Consider the following 20,077-nt stretch of genomic DNA (forward strand, 5'->3'; position numbering starts at 1 on the left):
TTTTCCACAGGCATCAATCGGGGGGGGGGGGGGGGGGGAGATGAAAAACATACATATGCACATATAATAAATTATGTAGATAATTACTTTTATTTTTTAAGATTTTTAAATTGATTTTTAGAATGAAAGGAAGGGAAAGGGGGAGAGAAAAACATCGATGCGAGAGCAAAACATGGATTGGCTGCCTCCCACACGTCCCCACAGGTTATTGAGCCTAAAACCTGGGCACATGTCCTGACCAGGAATCATACCAGTAACCTTCCAGTGCACGGGTGATGCCTAACCAACTGAGCCACACTGGCCAGGGCATAAATAATTATTTTTTAAAGCCCCTCCAGACTTAAAATATGTCACAGTTTCTTTCTGTAATCCCTGAAATTCCCATGCTGCTCATTTATTTAAGGGAAAGTGCTGAGTGGCCCCTAAGAAAATGTCAGTGTTACTTTGGTAAACTCATATAATAAATTGCTATTAGCCATTACTGTCTTGACCTAAATTGGTATCTCAGTTTACCTACCTTGAGAGAATGCTGCATGCCCCCACAGTTGCATTTTGGCTGAAAGAGCAGGTGAGATGTAGAAAAGATCTGAGCAGAGGTGCTTCGGGGTGGAAATGGAGAAGGTGGATCATTATCCACAGTGTAGTCTGATCAACTGGGCACATCATGGCCAGGAAGGGGCAGAGGAATAGAAGCGTGGGGATACCCCAGAGGGGACAAGAGTTGGGTTGAAGAGACAACAAAGGCATAAAAAATGTGCCTGCATTTATTTCGCAGGTTTGCCAGTGTTGAAGAGTTTTAAAATTGTAACTCCAAATGATATCCTTTAATCAAATTTGATGATGATGATGATGATGATGATAGGGATTATTAGCCTGTTAGTTTATATAAAGAAACTAAGAAGGCCGAAACCGGTTTGGCTCAGTGGATAGAGCGTCAGCCTGCGGACTGAAGGGTCCCGGGTTCAATTCCGGTCAAGGGCATGTACGTTGGTTGCGGGCACATCCCCAGTGGGGGGTGTGCAGGAGGCAGCTGATCGATGTCTCTCTCTCATCGATGTTTCTAACTCTCTCTCTCCCTTCTTCTCTGTAAAAACTCAATAAAATATATTAAAAAAAAAAAAGAAACTAAGAAGAACAACTGCTTGTTAATAAGAAAAGGTCACTCTTCAACTTTCTCCTCTTCTCTAGCTAATCTATGGCAGTTGGCTAGACGGTTAGAGAATATTGAATTCTCTTTGCTAACTTACTTAGAATTGTATTGAATAAACCATTCAGATTAAATAGAAAATCTAGGCCAAGCATAGGAGGTAGTGTTGGCTTTTAAATTAGAGAAAGCATTCAGTTAAGTGGCACTAAATGAAATAGATTTTACTTTTGTGAATTATACTTTTGTGGAAGTCCTTAGCTCTTTTCATTAAAGGGCAAGCATATCAATTGCAGAACTTCCTTCTTTTCCCATCTTAATGAAGATACAACTTTTAAGGCTTTGTTATTAAGATTTAGTCCTTTTCACAGTTTTAGGGAAAAGCTACTCCAGATAGGTAAAGAGATAAAAAAAAAAACCACTACTTCAGGTTAGAATAGGTTCTAGTGAAAAAAAAAAAAATGTAAAAGATCAGTAATTACATTTTGTTTTAACTCTCATTGTTAAAAAATGCTGGAGGATATTATAATTGAGGGTTATTTTCTCTTCTCCCTGGACAAGGACACATGCCTTTAAAACTTGATATTGATTCTCTTATTTGGCTCAACTGTATGTTTTGCATCTTGTACATAAATGTCAAGAGGACTCTAGTGAGGGGGGGAAAATTGGTCTCAGAGTGAATGTAAATCCCGCGTCCATCCTGAATACTTCACTCACAGTCCTGTTTTCCCCCAAAGGATCCAAGCCACACTCAGAAGCCTGTTGACAGTAGTGCTCCTCATGCTGTCGTTCTTCATGATTTTCCAGCAGGTAAGGACATAAATAATAAAGTGGTAGAGCCCTTAGAATCCAGGAGCAGGCATCCTCCTTGGGTTAATCTCTTGAGGGCCAGCCTTCTTCATTCTCTGCGCAACAGAATCCTAGACTGGAGAGGTCACCTTGTCAGTCACCCATCTTCAGGAATGGTCAGTAGTACCCAACCATTCCAGAAAGCTTAGCTGCATACCCTTGCTTTTGAAACTCCCCGTAAGAGAGAAAGAGAGGGTGTTTCCCTACACATGAGCAAACAGCAAAATACCTACCAGTTGCAAACTTTTTTTAACTCTTTCAAAATAGTGGGTACCATGTAATAATTATAGTGAAATTATTTCAAATTTAATAAATGAAGCTCTTTTCTCTAAGAATTGTAAAACCTACATACATAGCTCAGCTATTATTTATGAGATGAAAATATAATTTTTAAATCAACTTTTAAATATATTTTATATCCAAGACTACAGATAAACTCCTGATTTATTTATAAGTTTATATTACCTACTTGATAGATTTTTATTTTAGTGTGAGTAAAGAGCTATAGTATTCCCTTAGTTAATATTTTGAGATTGCAATGATTTTTAAGCATGATTGAGAACAATAAGAATATTTTACATCTATAAAACCCTTTCATAGTTCAATATGTATTTAGCAAAAGGTTTATATTGACACAATAGGAATCATTGGCCAGCGCAATGTTTGTTTTTTGGGGGTATTTTTAACCATTTCCCATCAGTCAATGCATAATAAATGTATTTAATTTGATCTTAAAAGAGGAAACTCATAACAGCAATATTTTTTAAAAAGATATTTTTAAGTCAATTCAATTAATATAATCTGTTCTCAGAGTCAGTAGAACATTCTGCCTTGGTGGACAGAACTAAATACTTTGTGCTCTGCTTTAATCAAATCTGCATGCAACCAGAATAATTTATCATTTTATTTTATAGAGCAAGTTGGTGATTTGAATCTCACTTTTGGAGAAATTGTTTATCTTCTGGAAAAAATAGATACAGATTGGTACAGAGGGAAATGTAGAAACCAGACTGGGGTATTTCCTGCCAACCATGTCAAAGTAATTGTAAGTGGGTCATGATTGTTTCAATTGGTCATATGTTCAGTGGGTTCTATGTAATGTGCAGTTTGGGAAAAGTAATCGGAAGCTTAGATTCTTGGGTTCTAGTTCTCTCTCTTCCATTGATTCAATTGGTGTTTGGAAAATTCAAAAAATAAAAGTTTTTTCAACTAGATAATGCTTAATTGTTAATATATCATGGGGTTCTAGAGCTTAATTTCTAAATGCTATCTGAAATCCTAAGGTGAAAAAGCATTATAGGTCATCTGGTGAATCAGCTATTCTTGGAGGATTGGTAAGCACTTAAGAATATATGTTAATTATTTGAAAAATTTAGTAAACAAGACTCAAAAGGTACAAGATTGTTCTGAAGGAATGTTCTCTGAGCTAACAGTACCACTTTTCCTTTTCTTTGAAGTGCATTTTGTTTTTGGTTTCTTTCATTTTTTCATTCCATTTATTTCCATCATTTAGAAAAATAGACTTGGGAATACTAAAGCACTTTCATTGGAGGTAGTGGTCCATTAATGGTTTTTCACATGATAATTTCAAATCCAGTTGTGAAGAATTATATTAAATTGTCAGCATTTTATACTCCTTCACAGCCTAACTTGTAAAAGCAGGCCTATATGGTCGAGCCCTATAAGTGCTAAGCCCAGGTGACTGTGAAACATGGGGATAAAATATAAAAACTACCACTTCACTTTGTAACTAAAAGAAGAGTATGTATGACTCAGTCTCTGATATAACTTACTGATACTGGAAAATATCAATAAAACTAGCTTAAATAGTTGATCATTAACAGCTATGAAAGGGAGGGGGGAAAATGATTTTCCATTGCATCAGAGACTTAAAAACACACAAATATAACAGAGAACCTGTGTTTTTCTAATATAAATGAGTTTGAGTCTCTTGGATTATAAAATGTGGGCTTTAAAAATTGTCCAGTATAAATATTCCCTGATTCTTTGGAAAAATCCAACCACATTCACTAAATTAATATTAAGAACAATGTTAGTTTTAGCACCCTTCCTCATTTTTCTCCTACCCAATGTAACAGTACTTTAAAAAGCACAGTTACGTCACTAAAATAAATTACACTGAATCTTCCACATTATTGGTTAAGTATTATTTCTAAGCCTGCAATTTTAAAAAAATTGTTTTGAAATTTTGAGCTTTTAGAATTCATTAAGAAGGGCACTGGTTTGTTTAATATAGATCTCAAAGACTGAATATATACTATGGTCAAAAATTTTATTACAACCTAGCTTCACTGAGCCTTGTAAGTAAGGTGTTATATAAAGTGCTTGCCACTTAGTAGTTGCGCACTGGGTACTAATTCCTTCCCTATTCACATTGGTGGAAAAAAATATTCCAGAGTTATGAAAGCGGAGAGAATCCATAAGGTTGATTAAAAGGTTTTATTTTGGGGTCAGAAAGTATTGTAGAATTCTACCAACACTTTGAATAGGCATGGTAGTGGTGCCAAATGCCTGATGCCTAGTCTCTATCTTAAGTCCTCCTCATCTAAAGTTTTCAACTTAGGGGATATGGGATAGAGAAAACTCAGTCAAGGGTAGAATGATATTAATGTGCTTACTCCAGCAAATAAGAAATTGATTGGTTGGCTATTCAAGGAAGGCTGCCTTACAAGTTATGTGTGTGTGTTTTTTTAGAACCAAATTCTGGATTTCTTACCTTTGGCACCTATGGTACCACTTAATCAGTTAAACACCTGTCAAAACTTGTTAATTTCAATCATGTATTTTCTAATTACCTAGCCTTAAATTCATCTTATTAAAATCTGAAAAGAATACAATGGTTGCCTTGATTTGTCTTTACTAGATTGATGTTCCAGAAGGAGGAAATGGGAAAAGAGAATCAGTTTCATCTCACTGTGTTAATAAGTAAGTTTTATTTGTGTTCTTTTGCACAAAATACAAAGGAGGTGACCAATCCTATATAATAAAAGCCTAACATGCAAATCAACCAAATGGTGGAACAACTGGTTGCTATGATGCACATTGACCACTAGGGGGCAGACTCTTAATGCAAGAGCTGCCCCCTGGTGGTCAGTGTGCTCCCACAGTGGGAGCGCCACTCAGCTGACCGGGATAAGCTGCTCAGAGGGAAGATCCACAGCCGCTCGGCTGACCAGGATGAGCGGCGCTCCCACAGTGGACCAATCCCTGCAGGCCACGCCCCCCACCAGTGCATGAATCCTGTGCACCAGGCCTCTAGTTATACCATAATTACCAAGCTTAAACACTTCAGATATGTGATTATTTATTCACAGTGTGTCTTTTGATTTATGAGGAAAACTGTACTTGTTTAAAAGCCATAGTGGATTAACATGTTAATGAAAATTCAATGTGCTGGTACAAGCTGACCTAAGCAACTCCTTATATCAATACAGGACATGTAGACAGCACACGGAGTCCACCTTGCTATTTCCCACTGCCTGGCCATGGCTTGAACAGAGACAGTTTGTCATCCGGTGTAATGTATTTGGGTCATCTGGTATTTATCTACCAACACATTTTTAGAAGGTTCAAAATTCTCGTCATAGGAAGTATTTAACCTTATAGAAATATGAACCCTACAAAAACAGCTAGACATTTTGTATTGTTTTGTTTTTAAGAGGAGCTAGAAGAAACTAAAGGAAGAGTTAAGTTGGAAGGGTCTTCCTTTATGTCTGAAGACCTTTTCATGAATTAATGTATCTTTCTATGCATCATTGTAACTTTTTTGTATGATTTAAAACACTGCCACAGTGCAACTTTATGTTCCAGTTAAATGAGCAAAATAATAGACTTCACTACTTGCTGAAGACTGTAAACCTGTCTTTGAATAGGTCAGACATACATAGATGCTCCCTGAGGGCTTTAGAAAATAAATGCAAAGGTTACCACAAATAAGAAAACTCCGGATGCCACAACAGTTGAATTCTATTTCAGGTTCAAATTTTCCTCCTATTTTTAAGCTGCGTTTAATGTGTCAGCAGGTTGGATCTGAAGTGGGCTCTCACAGACCCTTGGTCCATTGACCTGACTTAAATCAGAATCTGATTGGAGCCTGTACCAACCTTTTCTCTTCAGGCATTTGCATCTCCTTAGCCTGTTGCTATTGAAACTTCCTTTCTGACACCTCAAATGGAAAGTTTGGTATTAAATCATGCCTTCTAGTAACACAGTTTTATCTCTTATTTAAAGTCAGAATTGTCGATCATTTAAGGATTGTTCTAATTCTCAGAAATTAAGCCTTTTTAAAGAAGATACAAAAATCATTTTTAAACCAACAGTGTTAGGTAAAAGATTAAGTATTACAAGATAGTATGCTGAGTTTCTGTTTTATTCGAACCTTCTAGTTTTGAAGATCATTCATCTATGTATACAACTCATGATTGATTCAACATTTATTGAGCATTTGAGTCTGCCCAGCAGATGCCCATTGCATTCTGTCATGGAAGTTTGATGTCTTGCCCAGTGCATTTATAACTGAAAGGTTTCAGACTGAGCCATGAATTACTGTGGTCCAAGAATACAAAGATGTAGAGACTGGTCATGAGACATGGCAGTGCAAACTGACCACCAGCTTAGGGAATTCTGCATGTCTCTGTGACATTGACTAGATTTTCTATGTGAACAGGTTCATATCTGAAAAACTTTTTCATGGAAAAGTTTAAATTATGTCTAGTATACCATGTTTCATAATAAACACAGAATATTTACTGAAAGACTGAATGAAGGTTTTAAAGCATTTTGAAAAGTAGTACTCTCTTGTTTAACCCACAATTGTAATCTTTGTTCAGAGGTCCAAGATGTGGTGCTCAGTTTGAATATATTGGAGACCAGAAGGATGTGCTAAGTTTCTTGGAGGGAGAAAGTATTGTTCTTAATGAGTGTGTGAATGAAGAATGGGCTGGAGGAGAACCTCGAGGCAGAACTAGGATTTCCCCCCTTAACCTTGTGGAACTCGTTGAGGATCATCCCACCGCTGGTACAAATGTTTTCAGTGAGTATAGAGAATATCATTTTTATTATATTCTGTCTTAATTGAAATAAACTAAATAATAGGATAGTACTTGAGCTGCGTAATAATCCATATTGCCATATTTTTAAAGATAGAATGAGAAATGATTTAAAAATGGTCATTTGTGTGGGATAGCTCTTATTGAAGTAACCAGAGAGCTGATATTGGTATTTTAGGTAAATAGCAATAGCTTCATATCAGAAATGGCATATTAATAATCATAGACCTTTAAACAGAAATGGGCTAGAACGTATAACTAATGGCATCTTCCTTCACTGTACGAAAAAGGGAAAAAGCCCAGAGAGGACAGTGTCTGGTCAGAATTACAAAGAGACTCTTCTGCATTCCCAGACTTTTCACTCTCCCCTAAGGTTTTTCTCCAATACTATAAGGTCTTTACATCTGAAGTTTTGACTTTTTTTTAACATAGGCACAAAGGTACCACTGAAGACCAAAAAAGAAGATTCTGGAGCAAATTCTCAGGTAGGCTGCTTGGATAGATAACTGTAATGAAAGCCAGGTTTCAACTCTGGGAAGGATATTAAAATCGTAATTATCAGGAGAGAATGTTATGAAAGCATTTTTTCAATTCATATAGCAAATGTTTGAAATAAATACAGGGGTGGGCAAAAGTAGATTTATATTGTGAGTACACAAAATTCTTGTATCATTACTTATTAATTATTATATTATTTGTATTACAACTGTAAACCCACTTTTTGCCCACCCCTATATTTAGATGGTTAACATCTTTATTGCATATAGAGCTCATACAAATGGATTAGAAAGAAATGCAAACCCTGATAGAAAACAGGGGGAAAGACATGATTGGAAAATAGGAGAGATAAAGAGATAGTATAAGTGGCTGATATTAAAAAATATTTTAACCTTACTATTAATCAAAATGCCAGATCAACCAAAGGACTTGTATGCATGCATATAAGCCTAACCAATGGACACAGACAACAGGGGGGTGACGGCATGAGTGGGGGGTTGGGGGGACAATGGGAGGATAAGGACACATATCTAATCCTATATAATAAAAGTGTAATATGCAAATTGACCAAACAGTGGAACAACTGGTCAGCAGGGGGCAGGGCTGTTGAGCAGGCAGTGCCAGGCCAGTCAAGGCACGTGCCAGTGGGCAGAGGGAGGAGGATGGGAATTGGCCGGGGGGGGAGGGCTGGCGGTGACCAGCGGCGGCGGAGGGGCAATGGGTGGGGGGTGGGCCTGCCCAGTCGCCTCCCGCAGAGGGAGGCCAGTGGTGGCAGCTGTAGGGTGACAGGGGCAGCGCTGTACTGTTTGGTCTGCCTGGTTGCCTCCAGTAGGACATTCCCTGAGGGCTCCTGGACTGTGAGAGGGCACACAGGCTGGGCTGAGGGACCCCCAGAGTGCATGAATTTTCATGCACCGGGCCTCTAGTACCTTAATAAAGAAAAAAATAATAAAAAATTAAATTAATTAAAAATAATCAAAATGCCTTATAAAGCAACAATAAAATATCATTTAACTTATCTAGTTAACAAATATTCAATACAACTCAACACTAAACAAGTAATTATTTGAGTATTAAAAACAAGAAAGTACAGCCCAGCTGGTGTGGCTCAGTGGTTGAGCGTTGACCTGTGAACCAGGAGGTCACCAGTTCGATTCCTAGTCAGGGCATGTGCCCCAGGTTGCGAGCTGGATCCCCAGTGGGGGGCATGGAAGAGGCAGCCGGTCAGTGATTCTCTCTCATCATTGATGTTTCTCTCTCTCTCCGAAATAAATAAAAAAATATATTTTTTAAAAAGTACAAATGATTTTTCTTTAATTTTTTTACCCTCCAAATAGGGTAAAAAAGAGGTTTTAGTCACAAAGATAGTCATAGTAGTTTTATTATCATAGGAAAAAAAATAGAACCAACCTAAATATGATCATTAATGGTAGAATGTTCTGAGACCATGAAAAACTAGATTTATAAAATAAAAGTAATGGGAAGAAAATGTTCTAGGGAACTGAATATATAGCATACAAAGACTACAAGGAAATATATTTATTAACATTCATTTGCCTCTAAGAGGTAAGATTATGGGTTGGTAGGTTTTTTTCCATGCTTCTTTGTACATTTCTGAACTTTCCAAATATTTAGGAGCATTTGTATTATTTTTAATGGGAGAGAGAAAAAAATGAGTAAGATTTTTACATACTAGCCCTAGGCGTGTAAGGGTAGCTCAGTTGGTTGTTTCTTGAACATAGGGCTCCCATCCTAACTTGGCAGTGATGCCTCTTCACAGAGCAGAACCTTGCTCTACTGTATTTGGGGTAAAAGCATTCTTGCTGGTACATTCCACCATACTATCCCACCATATTTGGGTGGTTATTCTGCCAGCCTTTGGGCTAACTACGCCTCATGAAATTAATAGTGAATTAATGAAGTCCTGTGCCATGGAATCCGATAGCTTCTGAATCAAGTAAAGACCTAGGAACTAACAGTCTATTCATTCTGATCCTCCATAATTTAGAAGAGTTTCACTGGAAATTATATGCCTTCCAGAATTCTTTCATAGTGTCATAGATACTATACATGAATACTGTATGCTTTTACCCAATTTTTAAGATATAACTAATGTCATAAATCATAATTAGAAAAAAGTGTTTGCTTAAGTATTATATATCCTTTAAAAGCAGGAAAGCCACAAATTTATCACATCTGTCATATAGAATTATATTTCAAAGATAAAAACTTATTGGAAATTTTTATTGCTGAAACTAGATAGCAACATAAAGTGTTGGGTGATTTAAAGAAAGCTTCAGGCCCTAACCGGTTTGGCTCAGTGGATAGAACATCGGCCTGTGGACTGAGGGGTCCCGGGTTCAATTCCGGTCAAGGGCATGTATCTGGGTTATGGGCACATCCCCAGTGGGGGGTGTGCAGGAGGCAGCTGATCCATGTTTCTCATCGATGTTTCTGACTCCTTGTCCCTCTCCCTTCCTCTCTGTAAAAAATCAATAAAATATATATTTAAAAAAATAAATAAATAAAGCTTCAGGCTTTGAAATCTTATGACCCCTTAGCTTTTTCCCCACCACTTTTTAAGCTCTGTAGAAATAAATCTAGATATATAAAAGCCTAAGAGACCGTTAAGACCGAACAACCGGAACAATAGGTTGACCAGTTGCTATGATGCACACTGACCACCAGGGGGCAGGCGCTCAATGCGGGGATCGGGCCTAAACCGGCAGTCGGACATCCCCCAATGAGGTCCTGGATTGCGAGAGGGCGCAGGCCAGGCTGAGGGACCCCTCCCCCTCGTGCACAAATCCGTGCACCAGGCCTCTAGTTTCAAATAAAATCTTATATTTCCTATCAAACCTCTGTTTTGTAACAGGATGACAGTCTTTCTGGAGAATGGTGTGAAGCACTTCACAGTTTTACGGCGGAGACCAGTGATGACTTACCCTTCAGGAGGGGAGAACGGATCCTGATCCTCCAGCGGCTGGACTCCGACTGGTACAAGGGCAGACTGAGAGACAGGGAGGGGATCTTCCCAGCAGTCTTTGTGCGGCCCTGCCCAGGTACAACAACTCCGGGAAGTGGCTCTTCTTTCTAAGGGGAGCCCAAGACCTTTAAAACGATACATATTTCTTTTCCCTCTGGCCAAATCAGCTTAAGTTGTTTGCCTTCATTTTAAACAGTTGATTCATAAAGTTTTGTAAGTTCTTCTTCATACCAGGTGTACCAGTTAATAATGTGGATTTTTTTCAATAGATGGAGTTACACATATGTTGATATATATGTGATTTGATATGTATGCCATTTTGTTATTGACAGCAAGCTTCAAAATTTCTTATGTCAAATTTGCTGAAGGTGTTAAAAATATCAAATTTCTTGACAAAAAAAAGAGCATTTGTGGGAAATTTTAATTCATTACTTTATTTTGAAGAAAAGTGCTGCTGAAAGTTATTGTATACTTTGGGAAGCTTATGGTGAACATGCTCCATCTCAAGACACCTGTGAATGCTGGTTTAAACGCTTTAAAAGTGATGATTTCGATGTGAAAGACAAAGAACGTGCAGGTCAACCAAAAAAGTTTGAAGACCAACAATTACAAGCATTATTGGATGAAGATGCGTGTCAAACTCAAAAACAACTCGCAGAAAGATTAAACGGTGCTCAGCAAACAATTTCCAATCATTTACAAGCAATGGGAAAGATTTTAAAGGAAGGAAAATGGGTGCCACATCAACTGAACGAAAGACAAATGGAAAACCGAAAATCATCAGTAAAATGTTGCTTCAATGGCACGAAAGTCTTTTTTTGCATTGAATTGTGACTGGAGATGAAAAGTGGGTTTATTTTGAGAATCCCAAGTGCACAAAATCATGGGTTGATCCAGATCAACCATCAACACCGACTGCAAGGCCAAATCGCTTCGGAAAGAAGACAATGCTCTGCATTTGGTGGGATCAGGAAGGTGTGGTGTAGTATGAGCTTCTAAAACCAGGTGAAACCATTAATACTGATCTCTACCAACAACAAATAATCAATTTGAACCATGCTTTGATCGTGAAATGACCAGAAAGTGCCAGAAGACACGGCAAAGTAATTTTGCTTCATGATGACGCACCATCACACACTTCAAAACCAGTTAAAGACACGTTAAAATATCTTGCCTGGGAAGTATTAACCCACCTGCTGTATTCACCAGACCTTGCTCCTTCAGATTACCACTTGTTCTGATCGATGGCACACACACTTTCTGAGCAGCACTTCAAAACATACGAAGAAGTGGAAAATTGGTTCTCTGAATGGTTTGCCTCAAAACAAGAAAAGTTCTATTGGGATGGTATCCACAAATTACCTGAAAGATGGGGGAAATGTGTAGCTAGCAATGGACATTACTTTGAATAAAGCACTTTTGATGTTTCTCTTGAAATTACCGTGTTTTCTTTGATTACAAAATCCGCATTATTAACCAGTACACCTGGTACTTCATACTTTGTTCGAGTTATAGGGAAAAAAAAGTTAAAAATGCCATCACTTAATAATGGCCAATTTTCTATACTTTTTTTTAGAAACATAAAAATATATTTCTAATATATTTCTATAATTTTTTTCCTGCTAAGAGAACATCCTTCATCTTTTTGCAAGTTAAATAAATTCAAAATTAATTGAAAATACTTTGTGCTGGGGATAACAAGGAGGTTTCTTAAAATGTTGGATTTGTGTTTTAGTATGTTCTGTATTTTGGTGTTTCCACAGCTGACATGAAAAGTATGTCTCCTTTAGCACTGAAGGGGAGGAAGGCCAAAGCCTTGTATGATTTCCATGGGGACAATGAAGATGAGCTTTCCTTCAAGGTCAGAACGTGCATTTTTAGTTCCTGTATTAAGCAACTATAAATTTTGAAATATCTTCCATTGAAGGGTGGAACATCTGGGTGGCATATTGACCATTTGCCAAGAATGAACATCTCATACCCTAAATCTAAAGAACAAGACTAGGCAAATATTAGCAAGGCATTTAGATACTCGAATAAAACTGAATTGGCTTGATAGCCCCACAATCACCAAACGAATTCCTTATTCGTAGGCCTTGTAACCTTAGATTTTAGTAATATTGGAGTTTTCATTGGTAGCCCTAGTAAAGGATGATTCTCTACATGGCCATTGTTGCCTGCTATTGTCTTATCTATCAAATCAGTGGGGAAGTCAGGTACCTGCTGCAATTGGCCACTGCACCAGGGCCTCATAAGACACTGAGTGAGTCTTGTCCAGAAAGACACGGGCCAGGAAATGATCCCAAAAAGTTAAGCTACTTTGCCAAGGGTTGTTTTGGTTTTTTTTTGTTTTGTTTTGTTTTGTTTAGAAAATTACAATTTAATCTTACTTCATCAAAGAAGTGCCTCTTTTTTTTTTTTTTTAAGTAAAAACAAAATATTTTCATGATCCTGTTTCCCCAGTCCATAGTCGGACCATAGTCAGAGGAAAGCCACCTTGGTAATACTTTGGGACTGTGCCAGAGGAAGAAGGGTAAGGTTAGTAGTCATTGCTCTCAGAAGAGCCTGTGTCCGACAGCGGCAAATGTTCCATCATTGGAGATATTTAGAGGGCTAAGATGCCACAGAAAGAATGAAACATCAGGGAGTGATTGGACAAGATGTGTTTTAAAACAATGGGTGCCCAAACAAGATTTTTACCTGTCTATAACAAAATGAGGAAAACTAGGTGATACTGGATATGTGCAGGCTTTTGGGGAGTCGGGGTAAAAGGGGTATGCTGAGTTATGTCAGGTATAAGGATATTAACTTTCCTATTTTGTAATGAGGTGTTCCTTCTGAGAATTTCTTTTATCATTTTCATATTAAAATGTCATTTCTATGATAAAATATTGTTAGTAAATGATAGATATTTCTTATGCAAAATTATGATTTGGTAACCCTATATCTATCTATTTATTTATTTATTTATTTACTTATTCCTAAAATTTCTTGGTTCTTAAAATCCAAATGTTTGGAAGCCAAGTTCTGTTGCCCCAGTAGCTCAAAATTCATTCCTTTTATCTGTACATAGAATGTTACTTCAAGTAAACAATCTAAATTCAAATTTTTTGGATGTTATTTTGGCATTCATTTAAGTTATGGCATATCAATAACAATTCACAGTATCTTTCAGCAAGTAGGTGGTCACTCTGGCCAGTGTTCCCAGTGGTTAGAGTGTCAGCCCACATACCAAAGGGCACGGGTTCGATTCCAGTCAAGGGCGCATATCTGGGTTGCAAGGTCGTCCCCAGCCCTGGTCAGGGCGCCTGTGGGAGGCACCCAATCCATGTGTCTCTTTCACATCAATGTTTCTCTCTCTCTTCCTTCCTTTCCCTCCCTCCCTTCCACTCTCTCTAAAAATTAATAGAAAAAATATGATTGGATAAGGATTAACAAACAAAAAAGAAAATAGGTGGTCATTGTTTTACAATCTAAGCAAGATAGTTCTAGAGGTTTGAGTTAAGGGATTCTGCACTGCCTTCAGTATTGACCATTAATATTTTAATAAATATCCACAAAATATTTGTAGATAAAGCTTTTTTAAAAGTGTGCTAGCCCCCAGAAAATTGATATACTATGTATATATGGAACAGAGCTAAGAAAAATAGTTTTAATCAGCCATTATGTTATAATTTAGGAACCGGAAGGAACTTTTTATAATAGAAACTTTGAGTAGCCGGAAGTTTTACAGATTTTAGCAGAGTAAAGTAAATTAATGACATTTGATAGTCAGAATTTTTCCTTTCCATTTTCCATAAAGAAAGGCCTTAAATCAAACCATTTTTCCAGAGGGCTATGTACTAGGGCTACAAATAAATCCATTTAGCCTGATAATCTTTCAAGTAGCCAGGGTCATTTTGGACCATTATAGAATCTTAAATCCAGATTCTAAGAAATGGTTAGAAACAATAAAGAACAAAATAGTTCCAGGAGATAATTTCAAAAATTATGTCATCTGTTGAGGAGTTATAATTTACACATGAATAAGATACACAGTCCCTTTGACTGTGCTGATGAGAATAAATCAGTGTTCTGGGTCAGTGAAGCTCTTTAAGACAGGAAAGAATGCAAATTTGCTACTGAGGCCAGGGAGGATGGAATAAACCAAATGGCGGAGAATACCATTATGTAGAACAGTAAATGTACAGTACAAAATGCTCAGGATGTGGAAAAAAGACAATTACAGTAAAAGCCTTTCTAAGTGAAGAGTCCGCTGTAAAATGTGGTGGCCATGTTACCTGATGGTTAGCAATAAGGGCCCTGAAATCACACTAGATTTGAGTCATGTCCCTACCACTAACTGGACATGGGACACTAAGCAAATTACTTAATCTCTCTGAGTTTAAATTTCCTTTTCTTTAAATTAAGGAAATCTATACAAATATATCTCTAGGACTGCTCTGTTGTGTATATGAATTCCTATAAAGTACATAAAATAGGACAAGACATACAGAGTAAGCACATGGCTCACTCATCTCCAAGTCTTTGCTTACACGTCACCTTCAATGGGACCTTCCCCGGCTGCTCTAATGAGATAGCAACCAACCCCACACTTTCTTTCTCTGCCAGCTTATTTATTTGTCTCCCCACTCTAGAATAACAATGTCTGAAATATAGTGGGTGCTGAATAAATAATTGTTAGATGGGGAGTAAAGGGTGTGTGTGTGTGTGTGTGTGTGTGTGTGTGTGTGTGTATGTGTGCATATACATATATATGTGTATGTGTGCATATACATATATATATGTATATATATAATATTGTTAGTAAATTATATACACACACACAAATACATATATATGATAGCTGGTATTGTTATTTATTAAAGAAGAATTTAAATTAGGAGTGAATTTAGGGGGCACAAAATACAGAAGAAAAATAAAAGGGCAACAAGGGTGACAATGGCAAAGGAATGGCATCATTAGGTATAGATTATCTTTGTGGTATGTCATTTAATCCTGTCGGCAAGTCAGAGAATACATGCCTCTCCAGATACTTCCTAGCATGCTTGTACTCAACAGAAATTAATAATTATTTCCAATTCCCTGTCTTCTTACAGGCTGGAGATACAATTACAGAGCTGGAATCTGTAGACGATGACTGGATGAGTGGAGAACTAATGGGAAAATCTGGAATATTTCCCAAAAACTATGTTCAGGTTTTACAAGTCGGCTAAAGGTGAAGCTTGACTGTGTCCCTTGGCACAAGAACTATCACTTCGACTATCAGATACGGTTTTTTTGCACTATTTTTTAAACTGAAAGAAATATCTATGCTGTAAAGGTACACTAGAATTTTCTGAAAGCAAAAAATGTCTGGATTTCATCACAGTAGAAACGTACACATGAAAACCAATGAGCAAGTATTCTACCAAGGAAAACATCAGCAGGATGAGCAAGACAGTTAAACACTTCCCCCAGGGAAAGTGCCTGGTGACATGACAGCACAAGGGGCCTACACGCAAAAGCTGTGCTTCAACATCTATTTTCATCAGCAAAAGTCAATTAAACATGCTTCTCCTTCTTCTTTTTTTTTTTTTACTTTAGTTTAAAAAGAGGACATTCAATATTCTACATGCTGTAACCATCAAGACATGGTTGGTAATCTAAATTTCATTTGTGATATTCAAATTAATTCTAACAGCTTGAGCGCATTTTCCTTATTATCAGGGCAAATCCTTGCTTCAGGAGGGGGTAGTTCATTAACTAGTTGGAGCCTGTGTAAGAACCTGGTGAATCAGCTCATGCTCACCAAATGCTTCTGGTGTTAATAAGTATTTCCCCTTTGTCCAAGAATTTGAAGGGGGTTAAAATTTGAAGCATCTTAGTTAAATGAACCAAAACCATCCTGAGATGCCTTGCTAATATGACTAACCCTTCCACATACTTGCTGTACTTACTTCTTTCCTCCATTTATACTTTATACAGGGTTGTTATAAAGCACATTTTCTGAATCTGCAATCATTCTTTTGACAATTACTGGTACCCAAAGAAAAATTCATTTTCTTTGTGTTACCCCAGTAATATGTAAAAGCTGTGTCTTGTTATAGTGATACATTATGAATCACATTATCTCAAATACAGAGTAACTGTTAAGATGAAAAACAATGCCAAGCCCCACAGCTCATTTCTTCCCTATATAATCAAATGAAAAAATAATTTAAGAAGGCTGATACTTTTTTGTTTTTGTTTTTTCCCCAGCTCATCCCTTCACAATTATTAGAGTAAATAAAAAATAAAAAATTTTAAAAACACACTTTCCTGCTATATCCACTGTTATGCATGTCACGCTTAAGATAAAAGCAGTTCTTTATGCAACTGAATCAATTACAGTTTATGGGCTAAAGCCAAATAGGTTAAAGACAATCTTCCAAACAGATCAATGGAATAGCATTTCATTGGAAATGTGAAACACTTTCCCAACAATGTTCATGACTCTCTTCGGTTTTTAAGAAGAAATTCATATACAGGGCCACTTTTTAGCTTTTATTATTATTTCCCATTGTCCAAAAAGTTAGGCAGCTAATGGTCAAACATGAGATGGTGTTCTCTAAGGGAAGAGTTACTTACTTCGTCTTTGATTAAAAGTCATCTGCCAGTTATCCTATCTAATAATAGAGTAATATGCAAATTAGGCATCACTCCGCGACAAAAATGGCGACCCCCATACCCACAAGATGGCGGTGCCCAGTCCCCTCAGCCCCGCTGCTGGAATGTCTGGCCTGTCCCACCAGCAAACAGAGCACTGAGAGCAGGGCATGGTGGCTTCCTTAGTGCTGCGGCAGCGGGAAGCCGCCAGGCCTGCACACACAGAGCCGGCGGAGGAGCAGGGCCTGGCGTCTTCCTGTTGGTTGCTGCGGCGATCCGGAAGCCGCCAGGCCCTGCGCACATGTAGCCGGCGGAGGAGCAGGGCCTGTCACCCCGGCGATCGGGAAGACGCCAGGCTCTGCGCACACGGAGCTGGCGGGTGATCGGAAGACTCCAGTGCCAGCAGAGCAGGGCATGGCGGCTTCCTGATCTCGGCAGCCGGAAAGCCGCCAGGCCCTGCAAAGCCGGGCATGGCGGCTTCCTTAGTGGGGCAGTGGCAGGGAAGTCCCCAGACATGGCAGACAGAGCCCAGACAGCAGGGCTTGGGGGCTTCCTTAGTGGGCAGTGGCGGTGGGAACACCCCCAGGCCCCGCAGACAGAGCCTGGACAACAGGGCATGGGGGCTTCCTTAGTGTGTCCGTGTCTGGGAAGCCCCTAGGCCTGGCAGACAGAGCACACTGCAGGGCATTGGGGCTTCCTTCACATGGCACATGGCGGCAGCAGGCAGAGCGACAACAGGGCATGGGGGCTTCATCTCCATGGCTGCAGGGAAACCTCCAGGTCCCGCAGAGAGCAGAGAACCATGGGGAGTGGGCCTAAGCCATCAGTAGGATATCCTCTGAGAGCTCCTGGATTGTAGAGGGTGCAGGTTGGGCTGAGGGACCCCCGTGCACGAATTTTGTGCACCGGGCCTCTAGTGTGGTTATAATTGATATAGGGGCTATTTCTTCTACATGTTTTGGGTAAAGAAGAAATATAAAGAAAACTCGTGTCAAATTTTACTCAAGTAATTTCAAGAGAAATGGGACTTAAAGCATTATCCCAATTAAATTCCCGTTTGCAGCCAGCTGTATAATAAGAAGTAGGGTGTGTATCTGGAAAAGGACATGAGGTATACATATTTGCCTGTGTAATTTTAACATCTTACATTAAAAATCATGGAAACTTAGCTTTATTGGAGAAAAATATCCTCTTAAATTTTGGCAGTCAGCAGAATGATAAGTGCAATAGTTGTAAATCTACTTGACATTATAATAAACTGAACTTTTCAAAGTCCTTTTCTCAGACTAGACTATTTTTTGAGAATGGAAATGGTATCTTCTCTTTATGACACCAGCCCTTTGCTCAATATAATATTAATAAAGGTTGATTGTTTAGATGGATGGGGAACTTATATAGCAATACCATCTTGGATACACTGAGATCAAATATCTTTCCTCCTTAATTGGTTGACAAAAATCTTTATTGAAACAAAAATTTGCAGTTTTTATGTCATTTCACTTTGTCATGCTACAGTTTTTGCTTGTCATTTATTATTCACTCAAGTGACAAGACAAAATGTAGCTTGGTACAGGTTTTCATAGATACTTTCTTATTCTGTATATTCAGCATAATTTTATAGTTTGTGAATTTCATAGGGGAAAAATAGGAATGTATTATTTTTCCTTTTGGGAATTTTAAGTGAAAAACTTGATATTGTTCATCCAAGCCTCCTCCAAGTACAATCTCCAAATCCTTTTTTAAAAATTTTTATTAAAACTAGAGAACTCATTTAACATATTATTCTTACCCTTTGATTACCTGTTTAAACACACAAAGACAGATTTCATTAAAAGATGCCCTTGCTTACATAGCTGGAGTGGTAATATAATCTTTCATTGTGTTCATGGAAATCACAGGTTTTGAATACAATCTGAAACATTCCAAGTATCAGTGCATTCATCATCATTATTAGAACTAGTATTTTTTAAAATTTTCTTTCTATATAGGGTTTTTATACATCAATATTCTTAATTACTTCATTTTTATTCAGTATCTTAGGCTTAGGTAAATATACCTAAAAATATACTGATGGCTATATGGGCATAGTATAATGAGATATTTGGTATAATCGTTAATGATTTATTCCTTTTAATTAATGTCAGATGCATGTGGGCCATGCATATGACTTATAATTCACTGCCATTTTGAATTCCATTGAATGAACTCTTAGCAGTGCATTTTTCCAGAATAGGAAATCATTTTCTAACCTATGCCTTTTTACTTCACTGTAATTATAGAGGGGGGAAAAAATACATAGCCTATCTCGGAACAACAGCACCATCTAGGGGCCTCTCACCTAATGGCAAGTTCATCCTGTCACACACCACAGAGGAGAGCCTGCAGACCAGAGCTAGACCTGCAGAGGTTAAATGATTTGCCTAAGGCCATACAGGTAATGACAAGAACCTAAAGCAAAACCTAGCTCCACTGATTTACCAATTCAGTACTTTATCCATTTGTTGTGCTGAAGTGGTACATTTCTCTTTAGCAGTTAAACAAAATTGATCTGCTTTATTGTACAACTTTAACTTCTTAGATATAATAGGACTAGAACCACGTTACAATGAATAAATTAATGCCTTGAATTTCATTCAAGAAAATTCCTGCTCAGCTTCTCAGTTCTATGTAGACAGTTTATATTTACACTAGAGGCCCGGTGCAAAGATTCGTGCACCGGTGGGGTCCCTCAGCCTGGCCTGAGCCCTCTCACAATCTGGGACCCCCTCGGGGGATGTTGGACTGCCAGTTTCGGCCCTGTGGGGATCAGGCCGAAACAGGCAGTCCGACATCCCCCGAGGGACGTAGTAGTATGTGAAGCAGCAGGCAGCTCGGGGGGAGCCCAAGCCCAGGCGTGGCGCCACG

The 20,077-nt window shown here is 38.2% G+C and overlaps 1 protein-coding gene across 7 annotated transcripts in view; it reads left to right on the forward strand.

Moving 5' to 3' along the window:
* Positions 1-18,445, forward strand: part of SH3D19 (SH3 domain containing 19) — a 163,270-nt gene extending 144,825 nt beyond the window's left edge. For all 7 annotated transcript variants that reach the window (XM_079771509.1, XM_079771504.1, XM_079771503.1 and 4 more), the window contains 8 exons: positions 1,882-1,954; positions 2,908-3,038; positions 4,878-4,939; positions 6,844-7,046; positions 7,495-7,547; positions 10,436-10,622; positions 12,310-12,407; positions 15,646-18,445. In XM_079771509.1, the coding sequence (XP_079627635.1) occupies positions 1,882-1,954; positions 2,908-3,038; positions 4,878-4,939; positions 6,844-7,046; positions 7,495-7,547; positions 10,436-10,622; positions 12,310-12,407; positions 15,646-15,762 (924 nt within the window). In that variant the 3' untranslated portion in view covers positions 15,763-18,445. The remainder of the gene's footprint in view (positions 1-1,881; positions 1,955-2,907; positions 3,039-4,877; positions 4,940-6,843; positions 7,047-7,494; positions 7,548-10,435; positions 10,623-12,309; positions 12,408-15,645) is intronic.
* The last annotated feature ends 1,632 nt before the right edge of the window (positions 18,446-20,077 follow it).

The sequence above is a fragment of the Cnephaeus nilssonii genome (genome assembly GCF_951640355.1).
Source record: "Cnephaeus nilssonii genome assembly, chromosome: 5".
Lineage (NCBI taxonomy): Eukaryota > Metazoa > Chordata > Mammalia > Chiroptera > Vespertilionidae > Cnephaeus > Cnephaeus nilssonii.